At 42.8% G+C, this 20,249-nt stretch overlaps 1 protein-coding gene across 1 annotated transcript in view; it reads left to right on the top strand.

Annotated features, from left to right (window-relative positions):
- Positions 1-20,249, top strand: part of LIMD1 (LIM domains containing 1) — a 59,410-nt gene that overhangs the window by 26,344 nt on the left and 12,817 nt on the right. The window contains exons 4-6 of the mRNA XM_030551163.1: positions 11,402-11,469; positions 13,212-13,274; positions 17,052-17,182. Coding sequence (XP_030407023.1) covers positions 11,402-11,469; positions 13,212-13,274; positions 17,052-17,182 — 262 coding nt within the window. The remainder of the gene's footprint in view (positions 1-11,401; positions 11,470-13,211; positions 13,275-17,051; positions 17,183-20,249) is intronic.

Raw genomic sequence — 20,249 nt, 5'->3', positions numbered from 1 at the left:
CTGGTCTAGGTGGACCTTTGGTCTGACCCAGTATGGCCGTTTTATGTTTTCAAAGCAGTTCTTTTCTGTCTAGATATCACATATGAGAATGTTAAGGGAAAAAGGAGCTCCTCCCCTCCTCTCTCATCCAAAGAAAGTTAGAGCACAGGGAGATAATGGAAACTGTGTAAACAGCCTTAAGTATTGAATCACAGACATGGTTCCATTGTGTGTTTGGTGTGTTGGGAGAACAGAACATCTCTCCAGTGGAGGGAACAGAGAGAGAGAGAGAGAGACTGGGTGTTGTGTAGAGAAAGGTGCCTCAGTAGGGATTCTGAAGTTGGTAATACTCTGTTGCCAGTGTGAGTTGCCTTATCTATAAACTTCGGTGCTATTGGGGTATATGGTGTATGGGTCCGTTAAAAATAAATAAATAAAGTAGAGCTGGGGAGCTTATTGCTGAGATCTGCCATACGCAGAGAAGAGGCTTTATTTATGGTGTCGTGGCTGGTTGTGGTTTCCTGCGTTTGCGTCTCACACCTGTGGTTGTAATTAAACAGTTCCTGCTTTTCAGTTCCCCTGTGTTCCAGCTGGAGTGCATGTTTGTGCTCAGAGGCATCAGACCCCTTTCTCCCACTTTATTCTTTGCTGACCCAAATGTTTTCCAAGTAGACAGACAGAGTTTTGCAATTTTTACAGTGCACTTTTTGTAGCCAAGTGATTAAATGAGAGAGGAGATGGAGCAATGTACAAGCTAAGTATTATTGGTACGTATGTCTTTAAAAGTGTCTTGTGGCATAAGGATAGGCATTTCTGAGAAGAAACTGCCTGATCAGCTCAAGCAAATCTGCATCAAACTCTGTAACTTGGGCTGAGATGCCTGCCAGGTAAAAGAACCCTGAGCTCATCCTGACTTAGGGTAGATTTAGGTTTCTAGAGGAACCTTTCATGTAACCTTAGTTAAGAACTGATTTGAAATAGTAGCTGAGTATTCTGGGTCAGCTTCATTGCTGCATCCAGCCTCCAATGAGCACCGCAGAAGCTGAGGGCCATGAGGGAGCCAGCTATCATAGAAATGTAGGGCTGGAAGGGACCTTAAGAAGTCACCAAATCCAGCCCCATGTGCTGAGGGAGGACCAAGTAAACCTAAACTATCCCTGATAGATTTGTTCATCCTGTTCTTAAAAACCTCCAGTGATGGGGATTCCACAACCTCCCTTGGAAACCTATTCCAGAGCTTAACTCCCTTTACCGTTAGAGAGTTTTTCCTAATATCTAACGTAAATCTCTCGCTGTAGATTGTCCATTACTTCTTGCCCTACCTTCAGTGGCCATGGAGAACAACTGATCGCAGTCCTCTTTATAGCCACCCTTAACATATTTGAAGACTGTTACGTGGTTGTCCCCGCCCCCCCCCCCACGCTGCCAAACACCCCCCCCCCCCGAGTCATCTTTTCTCAACACTAAACATGCCTATTTTGTTAACCTTTCCTCAGAGGCCAGGTTTTCTAAACCTTTTATCATTCTTGTTGTACTCCTTTGGATTCTCTCCAGTTTGTCCACATCCTTCCTAAATTGTGACTCCCAGAATTGGACGCAGAAGTCCAGGTGAGATCTCACCAGTGCTGAATCGAGTGAAACACTTACCTCCTGTGTCTTACATATGACACTCCTGTTTAATACAGTCCAGAATATTAACTTTTTTTTGCAGCTGCATCACACTGTTGACTCAGATTCAATTTGTGATCCACTATAACCCTCATATCCTTTTCAGCAGTACCACCATCTAGCGCTCTCACCACAAATTTTTTGGTGGCCTCAGAGTGCAGCCACTAACTCTTGCTGGTGGCCACTGTGACAGTTTTTCCTAAAATACTTAATAAATTTAGGAAAAACAAATAAATATGTATGTCCAAATCATAGTAAGTTATTTATGTAGGGTTCTTATTTGCAGACTCAATGATACAAATAATGTAAAGTTGTCGCTCTTCTTTACTGGACCTAAACAGAATAGAAATACAAATAAGGTGTTCTGTATGTTCTTATCTTTTTTGCTGTTTCTTTTGCCTTGGTAGCTAAGTCTGCTCCTGTGAAAAGTGATATTTGTATGTTTTCACAGCAGCAGACTTGTTAGCTAGCTCTGAGGCAGTGATGTGTGATGTTTACAAACATACATGTACCACTTTTCACAGCAGACTTACTCAGCCCTGGCAAGCTGGGGGGGCAAATTAAGCCCTGGATGGGAAGGTGGGTAGAGAGACAGCGGGGGCCAGGGGTGATGGGATGGATGGGTGAGGGGATTGGGGGGGCAGCAGCATGGGCCAGGGGTGCTGAGTCCAGGGAAACGGATCCCGGCACTGTGCAATCAAAACCCAGAGCCCAAAGCCCCACGGTCAGAGCCCCAGGCCTGAAGTCAGAAGTCTGAGCCCAACTGCCCCTGGGAAGGTGGGGAACTCACACCAGCTATTTGTTCCTCTGGTGCTTGTGGCTCCAGAGGGAGTTAGGGCCCAACCCTTCCTTGCAGCCCAAGGGGAGGAGCTGCTGATTTGCCCCCACCCCCAGTCACTGCCCAGGAGGCTGTGGCTGCAAGAAAAGCCTCTGGTGGACACATTTGAGAGACGCTGATCTAGCCAGTTAATCCCCGTTTTGTAGTTGTCTATTTCATTTTTCCTTCCTAAGTGAAGTACTTTGCGCTTGTCTTTATTGAATTTCATCTTGTTGATTTCAGACTGATTTCTCCAATTTGTCAAGTTCGTTTTGAATACTAATACTGTCTTCCAAAGTGTTTGAAACTCCTCCCAGCTTAGCGTCATCTGCATATTTTATAACAATACACGCCATTCCATTATCCAGTCATTAAGGAAAATATGGAATAGAACTGACCCCACACACACACACACAGAGGACCCCACTAGATACACCCTCTCAGTTTGATAGCGAACCATTGATGACTGCACTTCGAGTACAGTCTTTCAACTGGTTGTACACCCATGGTATAGTAATTTCATCTTCTAGACCATTTCCCTGTGAGAATGTCATGTGGGACTGCATCAAAAGCCTTATTAAAATCAAGATATATCATGTCTACTGCTTCCCGCCCATCCACTTGGCCCACAGCCCTGCTAAGGAAGGGAATTAGGTTGGTTTGGCATGATTTGTTCTTGACAGTTCCATGCTGGCTATTCCTCATAACCGTATTATCTTCCAGGTGCTTACAAATTGATTGTTTTAATAATTTGTTCTAGAATCTTTCCAGATACTGAAATTTGGCAAACTGGTCTGTAATTCCCAGGGTCCTCCTTGTTCCCCTTTTTAAATATAGTGTGTTTGCCCTTCTCCAGTCTTCTGGGACTTCATCCGTCCTCCATGAGTTCTCAAACATAATTTATAAAGGTTCCAAGATTGCTTCAGCTTGTTCCTTAAGTACCCTAGGATGAATTTCATCAGGCCCTGGTGACTTGAATACATCTAACTTATCTACATGTTATTTAAACTATTCTTTCCCTGTTTTGGCTTGCATGCCTTCCCCTTTGTTGTTTAATATTAATTGTGTTTTAGTATCTGGTCATCATTAACCTTTTTAGTGAAGACTGAAGAAAATAGAACACCTCAGCTTTCTTGATATCATCAGCTCTCCTCTCCCACTTAATAGAGAACTTGCACTTCCTTCCTGTTTCTCTTGCTCCTAGTATATTTGAAGAACCTCTTCTTATTGCCTTTTATGTCCCATGCTAGATATAACTCATTTTGATCCTTAGCCTTTCTGATTTTGTTTCTATATGCTTATGCTATTCTTTTGTATTCCTCTATAGTGATTTGTATGTGTTTCAAGTTCTTGTAGCATTTTTTTTTCTTTTCAGGTTATTAAAGAGCTCCTGATGGATCCATATCCTCTTACTATTCTTCCTGCCTTTCCTTTGCATCAGGGTAGTTTGCAGTTATGCCTTAATGCTGTCTCCTTGAGAAACTGCCAGCTCTCCAGAACTTCTTTTTACCTTAGATTTTCTGCATGTAGGACCTTACCTACCAGGTCTCTGAGTTCGTTGAAGTCTGCTTTTTTGAAGCCTGTTGTCTTTATTCTGCTGCTCTCATTCCTTCTTTTCCTTAAAAAGGAGCTATCCTCCCTGATTCTTTGCCTGGCCTGAGGCACAGGTTAGAGCACGAGTAGGCAACCTATGGCACGCGTGCCGAGCTGACTTTCAGTGGCACTCACACTGCCTGGGTCCTGGCCACTGGAGCTCTGCATTTTAATTTAATTTTAAATGAAGTTTCTTAAACATTTTAAAAACTTTATTTACTTTACATACAACAATAGTTTAGTTATATATTATAGACTTATTAAAGAGACCTTCTGAAAGTGTTAAAATGTATTACTGGCACGTGCAACCTTAAATCAGAGTGAATAAATGAAGATTCGGCACACCACTTCTGAAAGGTTCCTGATCCCTGGGTTAGAGCATCATAAAAGTGGGTAGCATATGTAGGGTGACCAGATGTCCCAATTTTATAGGGACAGTCGCGATATTTGGGGCTTTTTTTATATGGGCTCCTATTACCCCCCACCCACAGTCCTGATTTTTCACACTTGCTATCTGGTCACCCTAAGCTTGTGGCATCTGGTGATGGTCCCCAAGGTATCATTAGTCAACAGGGAATTGCTGGTGCTCATTGTGCTTCCCTGCCTCTGAAACATCCCCTGTGCAAGGGGCTGCAGGGAGTGCGGTGTATGACCAGGGGGAATTCCAGCTAGAGGTTTGCAGCCAGTTTGTGCTCCCTTTGTGCTGCCCGAGTGGCATGAAGGGAGCAGAATGAGGCAGACAATCTGAGTTTTACTGAGGGAAACAAAAAGGAAATATGGAACTGCAGCTTTACTCCATGGTTCCCAGGCTCAGCAAGGAGCATCCGTTGCTCTTGGCTCTTTAATTCTTAGAATGCTGGCATTTTCCAGACTGCCAGCCACATGGATAATTAGGAAGTTATAGCCTCTATGAACTTAAATCTTTTGCTTTTAAAAAAAAAAATCTGCCAACCGTAATTACAGCAGAAGGTTGGTTTTATAACTGTAGAGCTATGTTAAGATGGATTGACTTCTAATTATACACATGGAGATGAAAACTTTTGTGGTGCACAATAACTTTTTACCTTTGAACAGGGACTTGTAATCCTGGTTTCCTTTTAAATCATCATAACCACTTATCTCAATGAATGAGAAACCAATTTTAAAAGCCTTTGGACAAAATTAAACTCTGAGTTCAATCCAGCTTCTACGGAGGTCTAGGGCAAATCTCCAATTGGCCTCTGTGGGAGCAGTAGGCAATTCAGAGTTTTATAAAGATGTAAACTTTAAAGTGCAAGATCCATAATGTGAGATTATAGTGGCCAAAGAGCATTAGCATCCTGGAAGTTCAGCCTGACTGTATGGTAACTACCAATTTCAGAACAAAGAGTGCTTGTTTGAGCATAAAGATACTACTGACACAGTTATAAGTAGTACTGACGCAGTGCTTAAATACCGTGGTGGCAGTCATCTGATAGGTCCCATAGCTAAATGGATTAGATATCCTAGATAGGACAGATGAATACATAGAGGTATGAGGATCAAAGCTCTTATGGGTAGGACTGAGAAATCTTGTAATAACTGCCAGAGATGGGATGGTAGAGGTGTGGAAATATTTTAATTGTCTACTACATTTTTATCAATAACTGAGCAAAGTGGTGGTGAAATATTGCCAGGAGCCAGCAATTCAAGCCAAAGCTCATTTATAGTATTTAGTTTTCAAAGTGACATCCCATGAGTTAAATATTCTAATGGGCAAGCAAAGGCGTCTTTTCAGCAATCATACCAATGGAATCTCAACAGTATTTGAGACATGGATTTTTAAAAGAAACAGTTGGAATGAAAAATTACATCCAGTTTTCTGACCTCTTGAACTGATGTCAGTTTTAAGATGTAATACAGTGGTTCTCAACCAGGGGTACATCATTTCATCTAGATATTTGCCTAGTTTTACAACAGGATACATGAAAAGCACTAGAGAAGTGTGTACAAACTGAAATGTCATGCACACAATGACTTGTTTATACTGCTCTGTATACTATATCAGTATTTCTTAACTGGGGGAGGGGAGGTTGTGATTTATTTTATAATTGTATGGTAAAAAGGAGAAAGTAAGCAATTTTTCAGTAATAGTGTGCTGTGATACTTTTGTATTTTAATGTCTGATTTTATAAGCAAGTAGTTTAAGTGAGGTGAAACTTGGGGTGCACAAGACAGATCTGCCTCCTGAAAGGGGTACAGTAGTCTGGAGAAGTTGAGAACCATTGATATAGTATGCTGCAGAACCTCAGAGTTACTAACAGCTCAGGAATGGAGGTTGTTCATAACTCTGAAATGTTGATAAGTCTGAGCAAAAGGTTGTAGTTGTACTTTCAAAAACTTACAACTGAACGTTGACTTAATACAGCTTTGAAACTTTACTATTGTGACAAAGTTCCTCCTCTACCTTGGTGGGTCCTGCGCTTATTGGCAGATTTGTTCACCTCAGTGATCTTCTCATGGGTCAACTTCTCCTGTGTCTGATCAGGAGTTGGGAGGTTTGGGGGGAACCCGGGCCCGCCCTCTACTCCTGGTTCCAGCCTAGGGCCCTGTGGATTGCAGCTGTCAAAAACAATACAACGTAAAACTTTAGAGCTTACAAGTCCCCTCAGTCCTACTTCTTGTTCAGCCAATCACCAAAACAAACAAGTTTGTTTACATTTACAGGAGATATTGCTGCCTGCTTCTCATTTACAATATCACCTGAAAGTGAGAACAGGCGTTTGCATGGCACTTTTGTAGCTGGCATTGCAAGGTATTTACGTGCCAGATATGCTAAACATTCATATGCCCCTTCATGCTTCGGCCACCATTCCAGAAGACATGCTTCCATGCTGATGTTGCTCATTAAAAAAAATAATGCATTAATTAAATTTGTGACTGAACTCCGTGGGGGAGAATTGTATGTCTCCTGCCCTGTTTTACCCACCTTACACCTGTTGCTGGTGGCATCTGACTCAGATAATAAAAATGAACATGCATCTGTCCACTCTGCTTTGGATCATTATCAAGCAGAACCTGTCATCAGCATGGACTCATGTCCTCTGGAATGGTGGTTGAAGCATGAAGGTACATATGAATCTTTAGCGCATCTGGCACATAAATATCTTGCGATGCTGGCTACAACAGTGCCATGTGAAGGCCTGTTCTCACTTTCGGGTGACATTTTAAACAAGACATGGGCAGCATTATCTCCTGCAAATTGTAACCAAACCTGTTTATCTGAGCGATTGGCTGAAGTAGGACTGAGTGGACTTGTAGGCTCTAAAGTTTTACATTGATTTATTTTTGAATGCAGTTATTTTTTGTACATAATTCTACATTTGTAAGTTTATCTTCTATGATAAAGAGATTGCACTACAGTACTTGTATTAGGTGAATTAAAAAATACTATTTATTTTGTTTTGTACAGGGCAAATATTGATAATTATAAATAAATATAAAGTGAGCACTGTACACTTTATATTCTGTGTTGTAATTAATATATTTGAAAATGTAGAAAACATCCATAAATATTTAAATTAGTGGTATTCTATTGTTTAACAGCACTGTCAATTACTTGACAGTCCTACTTCTAAGAAGTAAGAGTCAAATATTTAAATGTGGGCATATGAGTTCTGTCTATTAGACCTCTTATGTGCTTCTGGTATATCTATGGTTTCTATTGCGCATGTGCATTTTTTTCCAGACACCAAAGTCTTACTCTTGTATACACAAAACAAGCAGCAGGGAGGATGGGTAACCTTGTGGTTTAAGGCACTGGCCTGGGACCAGAGAGATTTCAATTCCTAGCTCCACCATAGATTTCCTGGGAGATGCTGGGGAAGTCGGTCTCTGTGTATATGTTAAATGGGAATACTTCCCTATCTCACAAGGATGTTGAGGATAAATCCATTCACGTTTGTAAGGTGCTTAGGTCCTTCGATGACAAGAGTGGTAGAAGTCAGTAAATAGTCTGCCTCATTTGCATATGCAGTTCCCTGATTTGTGTGTACATGTGGGGGTTCCATGCATGCAATTCCTGCATGGATGTTTGTGTGTGTGCGATTTATGTAGTCACTTTTGAAAAATTTCACATTCGAAGTCTGCCAAATGTTTAGAGAAAAAGAAGGTTGGTGTGAAGCGAGAGAGAAGCTAAAAATAAAATAATCACCCCATCCCTTCCCCAAAAGCAAAAAAAAAAATTGATTTTTATTTTCCTGTAAAGCGTTCATGGGAGTAGCACCTCTTGTGCATCTATCCACTTCAAATTTTGACAACCAAATTATAAATACCTTGCAAAGGGGCTTATCATGCTGCTAAATGAACTTATAAAGAAAACATTGACACAGAACATTAACTGTGACCACCCCACTGGGGACTGCTGTAATAAATCTTGACTGCAAATGTCAGGGGGTTAAAAATACACACAGCGGACGATGCCTGTAAAATGCTTTTTGTCATTGTCAAAGAATTTCTGTGGCAGCAATTCAACCTGTGTCCCTCTGTCCCAATGGGTATCGCTCGCACACGGGTCAGGGCCTTCATCCAAAACCAGGTGCAGCTTTATTGCCTTTTCCCCTCCTCCTCCTCAGGCTGTCTTTACGGAGATACATCTGATATAGCAGGACAGTCATTTGGACATCTGCACGTTTTGCTATACTACTGTGTGTGCTAGCTTGTAACTTATTTTTTTTAATTGAATGTTTCAATTCTTGTTTTGTAATTAACTGTGTACGTCCAAACCCTGACACCTGTACTCTGGCAAAACTGCTGTTGAAATCAGTGGGCAATTATTCTGAGTAAGGACTGCTTGTTAAATTGCTCATGAAGCTACTTGGCAATCACATTCTAAATAATCAACAGTAGCTGAAGTATTGTCTCATTACAGCTCTATTGCATTCCTCATCTCCCCACTGACCAAACCCACCATCAAAATCGGTGCTTGCGTAGGACAGATCTCAACACAAACTGGCACCCAAATGGCTGAATTGGTTGTAATCTACCCCTTGTCTTATTTCAGTATAAGTCAGAGTATGGGCATTCTTAATGTGGAATGAGTGTTCTATTTTGATTTTGCTTAACTCAGTAAAATATCAACTTAAACACAACAGAAACTGGGCATTTTTGTCCTGAAATAAGGCGTCCACACACAGACTTGCACCAGCATAGCACATGGTGTAGATTAAAGCCCATTTAGTTAGTTGGGTACCAGCCTGCGTGTAGACACAACCACTGATTATGCCATCCTTCTCTCTGGGGTCTTATTGGGCTGGTAAAAGATTGCAAGCCTGTGCTGCTGTTCTGTATTTTGTTTTCTGGGACAGGTTTGCTTAGAAAGATTCATGATTTACTGAGGATGTTTTTAAAATAATGGACCAGAGCACTGCTCTTAGAACCCGTATTGCGTGTGATGGAGGTCGAGTGCTGGAGTGGCTTGGAAGGAGGCATGTCTGCCTATGCAAAATGCTGCTAAGGAGCTGGAGAGAGCACACTGAGCAGCAGCTCTTGCTGCATCTGTACAGCTGATGTAGTGTGTGTTCCCACCAGTGCTGCCCTCTCAGAACTGAGTGGGTCCTGGTGGGGGACCAAGACAAAATCCCCTCTTAAACAGCTTCTGCAGCTCCCCCTCGTGTAGCGCCAGTGGCAATGCTGGCACCTCCGTCTCCACCACCTGCAGCATTATGACCACATCTTGCAAACATAAACTAAGAAGCAAGGGAGCTCCCTGCACCACCATCTGTTTCACCCCCAGTGCACCTCTGCAAGGCAGCTGTGGGTTTGTCTGTGACTGCTGTATGCAGGGAGAACGTTAACACTAGGAGAAGGTTTGGGTTTTTAGTGGGTTGGTCCTCCAGTCAACAGAGATTGCTTTTTAAGGAATCATAGCAGTGGATTGACATGTCATTGTTTCATAATGTCCCATGCTACATATATTGCAACTTTCACTGGCCTTGAAGTCTGCTGTAGTGCATATGTTTGTATGCTCCATGCTAGTTGATCTGGAGAGTCAAATTGTCAAAGTGAGCTGCATCATTAAATTTTGCTTGTACCCAGAATGCACACTTGTGTTTGCTCACATAAATGTGTGTTGCGTGCAAGCATGCACTCTTCCCCCCCCCCCAACAAACAAACACACACTGTAGTTTGACAGGCTACTACCCAGTGGAATTTTGAAACATTATGTCTGTTTTTCTGTAGAGGGTGTCTGAAACTATTTGGCCATGCTGAACAGTCTTTTGGGCCCAGGCTAAGAGCTAAACTGGAACATAATTCCCTAACGTAGTTATCAAGCTGTGCTTTCCCATCCCACCTGGCAGAAAAACCCTATCGTAACTCAGTTTTCCTTAAGTATGACAGAAAACCCTATTACATGGTGGTTCTTATATCAGAGCTAGTCTCTTAAAATGCACTTGTTACTTGTCTATGCTCCTGATAAAATTGGCTGCTGCATGTGCAAACAGTGGCTGACTTTTCAAGAAATGTGGCTGTAATATTCTTCACTCTCCTCCAGACTGAGCCCTAAAGACAAAGGGTGAAATCCTGGCCCAGTTGAAGTCATCGGCAAAGTTTCCATGGACCTCGAACTCTTTACAAGCATTTGATTTCCTCACTTAGTACATACATGGTGTTTTCTGGCCTGTCTGAAAGCGCCCTCTGGTGTACACAACATAAAACAGATTACGCTTTAATTATGTTGGAAGAACACTGGTGGGAAATTTTAAAGAAGTAAAATCTAGTATAGGTAAACCCCTGTGCACACACCCTTATTTATCTAACCACTCACCAGCGGTGGCTTCCAGAGTGAATCAGCAAACTGTCCCTGCTGCTCCGTGCAGGATCCTAGAACTCCCTCTCTTACTTAGTTTCAGAGATGGGTGTGGGAGATGGTATTTTGTGGCATTAAGCAGTATGTTGTGCTGAAGTTGTTTCTTAGGTAAGTTTTATTCGATAAAAGGGTGTTGAGACTTTGATAACCATCCAGCTGTGTGGAATGTGAAACTCTCATTGTTGAAACCACCCTTGTTGCAATACAGGGATTAGAGTCCAAAGATCACAGGACTGTCATTAAAAAGAAAACATGGTTAGTGATATTCTGGGCCTGGAATGATTTCTAGCATTCAGCTCAGTTGGATAATAATAGTAATCATAATCATTATTATTATCATCATCATGACCATAGCACCTAGGAGCTCTAATCAAGAACTAATGCCCCATTTTTGCCAGGTGCTGTACAGAAAACAAAAAGACAGACACTGCCCCAAATGTATCTCTTTTGCCAACTTTTGGCAGTATTTTTTCATCATTTACTAACTTTTTTTTCTCCCTCCTCTTGTTTCTCCCTAGGTCGAAAACTGAGAGGAAAAGCCTTTTATTTTGTTAATGGAAAGGTGTTCTGTGAAGAAGACTTTCTGGTGAGTGCATTGCTGCCCTATGCCTCTCCCGTTGCAACTTGCATGCTGTGACTCACAGAAACTGGAACGCTAGCAACTCACAGAATCCAACAACTGACATTTCAGCAAAAGAATGGCAACAAGCAGCATTCACCGGGAAGGGATTGGGTTGTGTGTTCAGATATGGTGGGGAAGAGAGCATGAAAAACGGAGAGAGAGAAATGAGCGAGCCAACAGATTTTTCTCTTCCTATCAACTTTCTCTGACTGGGCATTTCTGAGAGAGATGATCCACCCTGATGTAGTGTGGACAGAGTAGGCCTAGCAGTGCTTTAAAATTTTTATTAAATACATATATGGTTTAGGTGCTCTGCAGAACAACACTCTGAAAAAACATTAAGACTTCTGCGGCTCTTTCACACGGCTGTGGAAGTGACACACTTAGGGCCCGCTACAAAGTCTGTTGCTGTCAGTGGGCTTTGGACCAGACCCTTACTTTAGGTCCTGGGCTAAACTATGTGAACAGCATTGCTGTAAAAGCAGCCCCTTTGGTTGTGTATGGAGTGGTTGGTGGTCCCTATGTAGGTGCATCTGGGTGGCACAGAAATGCCGCAATAGCCTTAGAATACAGAAATGACCTTGGACTCGAGGCAGAGAGACAGCCATTTCTTGGAAACACAAGAAAAGTCAGCACGGAAAGAAAAAAAAGTATGAAAAATAAGTTAATGAAACATTAGTTTACGGGTGTTTAAGACTTTTGGGAGGGTGATTTGTTTCATTTTGTATTTTTGTTTGTGTTGTTTTGAGAGTTAGTTTGTTGGTTATTGGTTGTTAGTTAAATGTTAGTTAGCGAGTGAGTGAGTCCATTCTGCTTTCCCCCTCTTCCCCAAAGTGCCCTCTTATTGATCAGCTACTGGGGAGAAGAGGAGTCAGCCTTCCGTTTCTCTCTCATGTAATTTAAAAACAATAGATGTTAATAATCCAGGCATTGGAAAACATACAGTCTCATTAAATATATTAAAAATACTTGGTGGGCTTGATGCTCATTTATACTAACACCCTTTCTGCTAGTCACGCTGTGTAAGGCAGCCTTAAAGTGGATGTCCATTACATTTGGCAGCAGTGATGTAAAAGTGGCATTAGCGTAATCGAGAATCAGGTCCATATGTTTAGTTCTTGGCAAAAATAATCCTCTGGGCCAAATTCTATTCTGAATTATGCCAACATTAAGCTGGGACAGTCCACTGACTTCAGTGGTATTCACAACACATTTATACCAGCATAACTGAAGGTAGAATTTGGCCCTCCAAGTTTACATTTATTAACCTAGTGAGATTGTGGGCCAGATTTTCAAGTTAGGCCAGGTTCTATCTGTGTACATCTAATTTACACATACCAATCCGAGGTGTACATGCATAATAAACACCCGATATTTGTGCACACATGATGGTCAAATAAGCACGTATGTATTGCCAGTAGATCTCTGATTTGATGTGTACATCTGGTATTTGTTCACATACGTTAAATTCAATATAAACTTAAATTAGCACCCTAGTGTTATGGGAACTTGCAGACCCTCTTAACTTTGAAAATCTGACCCTATAACTTTGAGATATTCTAATGAGGGCCTACCCAATATTTTTCAGACTAAAGAAAAGGAAGTTTTGCTTCATTAAGGAATGCTGAGCAGAGTAAGGCAGATCACTCAAAGTGTGTGTGTTAACCAGCCTTGTAAAATGTTAAGCCAATTTTTTCTCATTGCAGTATTCAGGTTTCCAGCAGTCAGCTGACAGGTGTTTCATTTGTGGCCATTTGATAATGGACATGGTAAGTGATGCTTGCCTCAGAAAGAAAACAGCATTTTGAATGATGTCTCCAGGGCAAAAGAAATTCATATATAGGAACACCTCATTTGATCTGTTAGTCTAGCTGGTGTGATGACTTATGACAGCGAAAGAACCCTAATCCTCTGATTTGTCATTGCCAGGAAGCAAAACTAGCATCCATTCATGTTTGTTGCACAGACATGTTTTCAGTGTCCGGTCAAAACGAACTTTGCTTTGAAGAACAGGGCATTTAAAAACACACTGACTTTGACTTTTTATGAACTCCTGTGGCAGTTATTGATGTTCCTGTCCACTCCCACTGCATGAGAGCCTGGCTCCCTGCAGCCCATTGAGGGGGGGCAGGTAGGGCATTGGCGTGCTGAGGGCTGGACTGTAGTATCTGTTACTATGCTGGTCCTCTCTTTGCTACATTTGTCTCAGCCTGTTGCAGAAGAGCGGAAAGAGAGATTTTCTGATGTTGGCTCTGTATTTTCAGTCCTTTAATTAGGCGGTGTCCCCATATCCTTACGGTTTCAGACAGAGTTTAAAGGAAAAATCAGTCATTTTTCCCCTTTGACTTTTGTAACTTTGAATCTCTAAATCTAGCCCCTGCCAACTCTTCTTTGCAGCTCAATAATTCTAGTCTTTGGAATTTCTTGCTATGTGTAGATCCCAGCTCTCTTCTACAGATCATTTCTATTTCTACTAAATCATTCTTATAATTAAATTACTAAAACAGGACATAGTATTTCCAATGACACCACACCATTGTCTGATGTAATGTATATTATTTTCATAAGCACATAAGAATGGCTATACTGGGTCAGACCAATGGTCCATCTAGCTCAGTATCCTGTCTTCTGACAATGGTCAGTGCCAGATTCTTCAGAGAGAGTGAACAGAACAGGGCAGTTTATCCAGTGATCCATCCTATGTCATCCAGTTCCAGTGTCTGGCAGTCAGACATTTATGGACACCCAGGGCATAGGGTTGCGTCCCTGACCACTTGGCTAATCGCTGTTGATGGACCTATCCTCCATGAACTTATCTAATTTTTTTTAACTCGGTTATACTTTTGGTCTTCACAACATTCCCTGGCAATGAATTCCACAGAGTGAATGTGTGTTGTGTGAAGAAGTACTTCCTTTTGTTTGTTTTAAACCTGCTGCCTGTTAATTTCATTGGGTGACATCTGGTTCTTGGGTTATGTGAAGGGGTAAATAACACTTCCCTATTCACTTTCTCCACACTAGTTGTAATTTTATAGACCTCTCTTTTATCGCCTCTTGGTCATCTCTTTTCTAAGATGAACTGCCCCAGTCTCTTTAATCTCTCTTCATGTGGAAGTGATTCCATACCCCTAATCATTTTTGTTGCCCTTCTCTGTACTTTTTACAATTCCAAAATAGGCTTTTTGAGATGGGGCGACCAGAACTGTACTCAGTATTCCAGGTGTGGACGCACCATGGATATATATAGTGGCGTTTTATTTTCTATCCCTTTCATAATAGTGCCTAACATTTTATTAGCTATTTTGGCTACCGGTGCACATTGAGCAGATGTTTTCAGAGAACTATCCACAATGACTCCAAGATCTCTCTTGAGTAGTAACAGATAACTTAGACCCCATCATTTTGTATGTATAATTGCGATTATGTTTTCCAATGTGCATTACTTGTTATTTATCAACACTGAATTTCATCTGCCATTTTGTTGCCCTGTTACCCAGTTTTGTGAGGTCGCTTTGTAACTCTTCAAAGCCTGCTTTAGACCAAGGGCAGCTCTAGGGATTTTGCTGCCCCAAGCACGGCAGGCAGGCTGCCTTCAGCAGCTTGCCTGCGAGAGGTCCCTGGTTCTGTGGATTCGGCGGCACTCCTGTGGGAGGTCCACCAAAAGCACGGGACCAGCAGACCCTCTGCAGGCATGCTGCTGAAGGCAACCTGCCTTCCGTCCTTGCGGCGACCGGCAGAGCACCCCCTGTGGCTTACCACCCCAGGCACATGCTTGGCATGCTGGTGCCTGGAGCCGCCCCTGCTTTAGACTTAACTATCTTGAGTAATTTTATATCATCTGCAATCTTTGCCATCTTTGGGGTTTACCCCTATCTCCATGAATATGTTGAACAGAACTGGTCCCAGTACAGATTCTTTAGGTGGGTGGGGGGGACGGACTCTGCTATTTACTTTTCTCCACTAAAAAACTTAGTGGAGAAAAGTACCCTTTGTTTCCTATCTTTTAACCAGTTACTGATCCATGAAAGGACCTTCCCCTTACCACATAACTGCTTAGTTGGCTTAAGAGCCTTTGGTGAGGGATCTTGTCAAAAGCGTTCTAAAATTCCAAGTACACTATTTCCCTTGTCCACATGTTTGACACCCTTAAAGAATACTAATAGATTGGTGAGGATTTCCCTTTACAGAAGCCATGTTAACCCTTCCCAAACGTAGAGTTCATCTCAGTTTGACAGTTCTGTTTTTTATTATAGTTTCAACCAATTTGCCTGGTACTGAAGTTAGGCTTACCTGCCTGTAATTGCCAGGATTACCTCTGGAGCCTGTTTTTAAAAATTGGCATTACATTAGCTATTCTCCAATCTTCTGATACAAAGGCTGATTTAAGCAATAGGTTACATACCACAGTTGGTAGTTCTGCAGTTTCACATTTGAGTTCCTTCAGAACTCTTGAGTGAATATCACCTGGTGACTTATTGCTGTTTGTTTTATTAATTTGTTCAAAATCTCTTCTATTTATGCATCAGTGTGGGGCAGTAGTTGAGATTTTGTCCGCTAAAAAGGATAACTCTGATGTGGTATCTTCCTCACATCCTTTGCAGTGATGACCGATGTGAAGAATTCATTTAGCTTCTCCACAATGGCCTTGTTTTCCTTAAGTGCTCCTTTAGTATCTCAATCGTCGAGTGGCCCCACTGATTGTTTGGAAGGCTTCCTGTTTCTGATGTACTTTAAAAAAAAAAATTATGTTTAGTTTTTGTGTTTTTTTGGTAGTTGCTCTTCAAATTCTTTTTTGGCCTGCCTAATTATACTTGATTTGCCAGAGTTTATGTTCCTTTCTATTTTCCTCAGCAGGATATGATTTCCAATTTTTTTTTCCCCTGTAAACACCTCTTTTACTCTGTTTATCCATGATGGCATTTTTTGACCCTCTTATTGGTTGTATTTTTTTTTTAAATTTGGGTTATACATTTAATTTGAGCCTTTCTTATGGTATTTTTTAAAAGTTTCCATGCCACATGCAGGCATTTCGCTCTTGTGACTATTTCTTTTAATTTCTATTTAACTAGCTTCTTCATTTTTCTGTAGTTCCCCTTTTTGAAGTTAAATGCTACTGTGGTGGGTTTCTCTGGTATTTCCCCCTACAAAGGTATTAAATTTAATTACATTATGGTCACTGTTACTCAGCGGTTCAGCTATATTCACCTCTTGGATCAGATCCTGTGTACCACTTAACATGAAATCAGGAATTGCCTCTCCCCTTGTGGGTTCCAGGACTAGCTGCTCCAAGAAACAGTCATTAATGGTGTTTAGAAATTTTATTTCTGCAGCTCATCCTGAGGTGATGTATACCCTGTGACTACGAGGATAGTTGAAATTCCCCATTATTATTGGGTTTTCTGTTTTTGTAGCCTCTCTAATGTCCCTTAGCATTTCACAGTCACCATCACCATTCTGGCCAGGTGGTTGGAAGTATGCTCCTACTGCTGTACTCTCATCTTTTAATGCCTGTCCATGAGCTCTCTTCTGTCTCTGGTTTATTGCAGATCCTGCAGGCTCTTGGGAAATCATACCATCCAGGCTGCTTCCGTTGTGTGATCTGTAATGAATGTCTGGATGGAGTGCCATTCACTGTAGACGCTGAGAACAAAATCTACTGCGTCAGAGATTACCACAAGTAAGAACACAGTAAACAGCTAAGTAAACCTAGTTGAAACCCCACTAATTCAATCTTCAAAATAGTGTGGGTGTATGGACTAGTGGAATGAGCATGGGACTGGGTGCTAGGAATGCCTGACCTCTTCCTTTCCTTCTGCCACTGACTTCCTCTGTGTCCTTGGGTAAGTCACTTAACACCATCTGCAAAATTGATGTAATAATCACCTATCTCTCAGGGGAAATGTAGGGTTCAGTTAGTTAATGTTTGTAAAGGAATAAGAACTAAATCAGCCCTGAAGTACTGGTAAATGCCTTTGAAGCCAATGGAAGCTGCACTTTGTTATACCAGGGGCTGACTCTGGCTTGTAAGAACCAAATATGATTAGGAAGTTAGTGCTGAACGTGTGTGTGTGTAATGGTGGGGTTTTTTGGGAGGTGGGGGTTAGTATCCACCTTTTTATATGGTTAGTCAATTAAACAAATGAGATCATTTTTTAAAAATCGGCTTGCAAATCACTAGTAATATACTATCTAGGGAGATTAAAGGGCCACTGTCATAGGTAGTATTAGACCTACCAGTTGACATACACTTTGAGCCATTCACTTACTGTATTCTGGTGCCTGAGTCCTCTTATGATCAAGGGGGGTATTGAAATATACAGTAATCCTGTTCCCGGGTGCTTCATAGAATTGTCTTATGTTGCACTTGTGCTAAAGTTTTACTTTCTTGTAGATGTAACTATTACGATAAAGTAATGCACACTCTCCCTTGCACTTGAAATTATTTGAACCCACCCAAAATGCTATTCAGGCTTGATCCTGCCCCACTGCAATAAAATCAGGCCCCAGGTCTTTTAATATGTCTGTGCATGGATTATTCCTATGTCTAATTTTCCCTGTCCCCACTTCCACCTCTCTGAGTAGCCATTTTAAACAGTTGCCGTTTTTTTTGTTTTTAGACAGATAATGCAATGCTGTCCTATTCCTACTTCCTAGTCCTTATTTAAGTGGGGTTCACTGTTCTTTCAAGAACTTCTTCAACCTGAAATCTACCCCTGAATGGCTGAATAATCTGCAGTAAATAGTACTTGTAGATGAAAAAGTAAATCTTAGAGCCAGACCATGAAGTTTTTAAATATCCGGATCACTTTTAAACAGAAAGCAATTTCCTACCTTAACAGTAGAAGAGCTGGCACTCTACTATTACAGTGTATGGCTTGTATGACCTAGTGATAGAAACTGCTCTGTTCTTCTTCGAGTGCTTGTTCACGTTAATTCCAATGAGGTGAGCATGCGCCGCATGCACGGACATCGGACAGTTTTTCCTTAGCAGCTCCCATCGGGTCAGCATGGAGCTCCCTGGAGTGGCACCTTCCTGGCACTGGATATATGATCCTGCCGACCTGACCCCCCTTCAGTTCATTCTTACCATTTGTGACGGCTGTTGGAACAGTGCCCACTTGCTCAGCAGGTGCTCCCTTAGTGTTCTCCTGTTAGTCATTTGAGTTTCAAGTTAGTGTTATAGTTAATTTAGTTCATAGTTGTATAGACAATTTAGATAGGGATTGGGGAGAGACTCTGCTCCCAACCTACTAACACACACACACACACACACACACCCACCCTTTGGCTCTGGGGCATGCCACACAAGCCCAAGGCTTTAAGCCCTGCAGTGCTTGCAATAAGCTTGTGCCCATCAGTGGCCCCTACGACTCTTGCTTAAAGTGTCTGCACCAAACAGAGAGGTGCAAAATCTGCAGGGCTTTTCGGCCAAGAACCAAGAAGAAGCATGATTTCCACCTAAAACAACTTTTAGTGGAATCCACTCTCCACCCACAGCCAGCTGCGGACTGCCAAGATTGGCACCGAGCATGTCCGTACAGAATGCTTGGGCATCCGTATGTGACACAGCACCAAGGAAAGACTCTAGCGCAAGAGACCCTCAGTACCGGCGTTCCCTGGCACCGCAGCCAGGAATAGCGGCCCGGCACTGCTTGAGTTCCGCGGTCCTGGACAAGTGACTCAAGAAGGCTAAAAGGAGGCTCTCACTGGCCTCAAAAACTGCGGGACTGTCAGGGGCTGCACGGGCGCACCCCAGAAATGACCCAGGGCAAAGTGGGCACGAGTTGGTACCGTTGACTTCAGTGCCCCAGAGGCACCGTTGAGTCCGGCACGTAGCAACCCTCTGGCAGAGCAGTGTAAGGTGGAGGTGTTTGAGACACCCTCCACCCCAGACACTTTTGAAGCTGCCAGAGACGTGATCAAGATGATGGCTGCACAGCTCCCAGTTCTCAGGGACAAGCCTCTGGTGCCGATAAGACCAGTACCATCTAGAGGCAAGCCTGTTATGATGCGGCACTCACAGTCCCTGGCTTGGCACCATACCCAGCACTGATCTTGGTCGCCTTTGCTGTGGCACCGCTCCCCGGCACCAAGCCCCACGAGAGCACGTACAGCACAGCGACACGATGCTCCCTCTTCCCGGCACCGAGGCCAGACCGGCACTGATCCCTGGTGCCAACAGAGGACCGGCACCAACCCATGGCACTGGGCCTTCGTCCTCAATCGCCGGCACCAGACGCTCATTACCAGTCTCCATCGCCAGATCTCAGGCACCGGCTCCAGTGAGGTCATCCCAGCACCGGTGCCCCACCTCATCATGGCACCAGTCATTGGTGCATAGGCCCTCAGCACAGCCGTGATCATCATGACCATGTTCCGCTTCCTCAGAGTCTGATGCCAACTCGTTCTACTTGAGGCACAGTCGACATAGGTCTGAGAGGCAACAAAGGAGAGCGTCACTGACCTGGCAACTGCATTGGCAGCTGCTGGCGCAATGGCCCTTTTGGACCTCCTGGGCTTATCCCCAGATTCAGGACACCTTTTCAAGGGGGTGAAGATCGGTAGCCTCAGAACACCGGCCACCCCACTCTCCCAGGGACAGGCCTTCGCCTTGGGGATCCGAGGCCACTCTGTCCCAACTGCCCCTTCAAACTCCAGTTGCAGCCGAGGCAACTCCAACACAGGACCAGCTGCAGAGTCAGGCTACAGCCACCCCAGCTGTAGCTGCCGCAGGGGCATGCACT

This window comes from Gopherus evgoodei, chromosome 2 (genome assembly GCF_007399415.2).
Source record: "Gopherus evgoodei ecotype Sinaloan lineage chromosome 2, rGopEvg1_v1.p, whole genome shotgun sequence".
In the NCBI taxonomy this organism is placed as follows: Eukaryota; Metazoa; Chordata; order Testudines; family Testudinidae; genus Gopherus; species Gopherus evgoodei.
The sequence above is the reverse complement of the archived record's forward strand: the minus strand, read 5'-3'. Positions and strand labels throughout refer to the sequence as shown.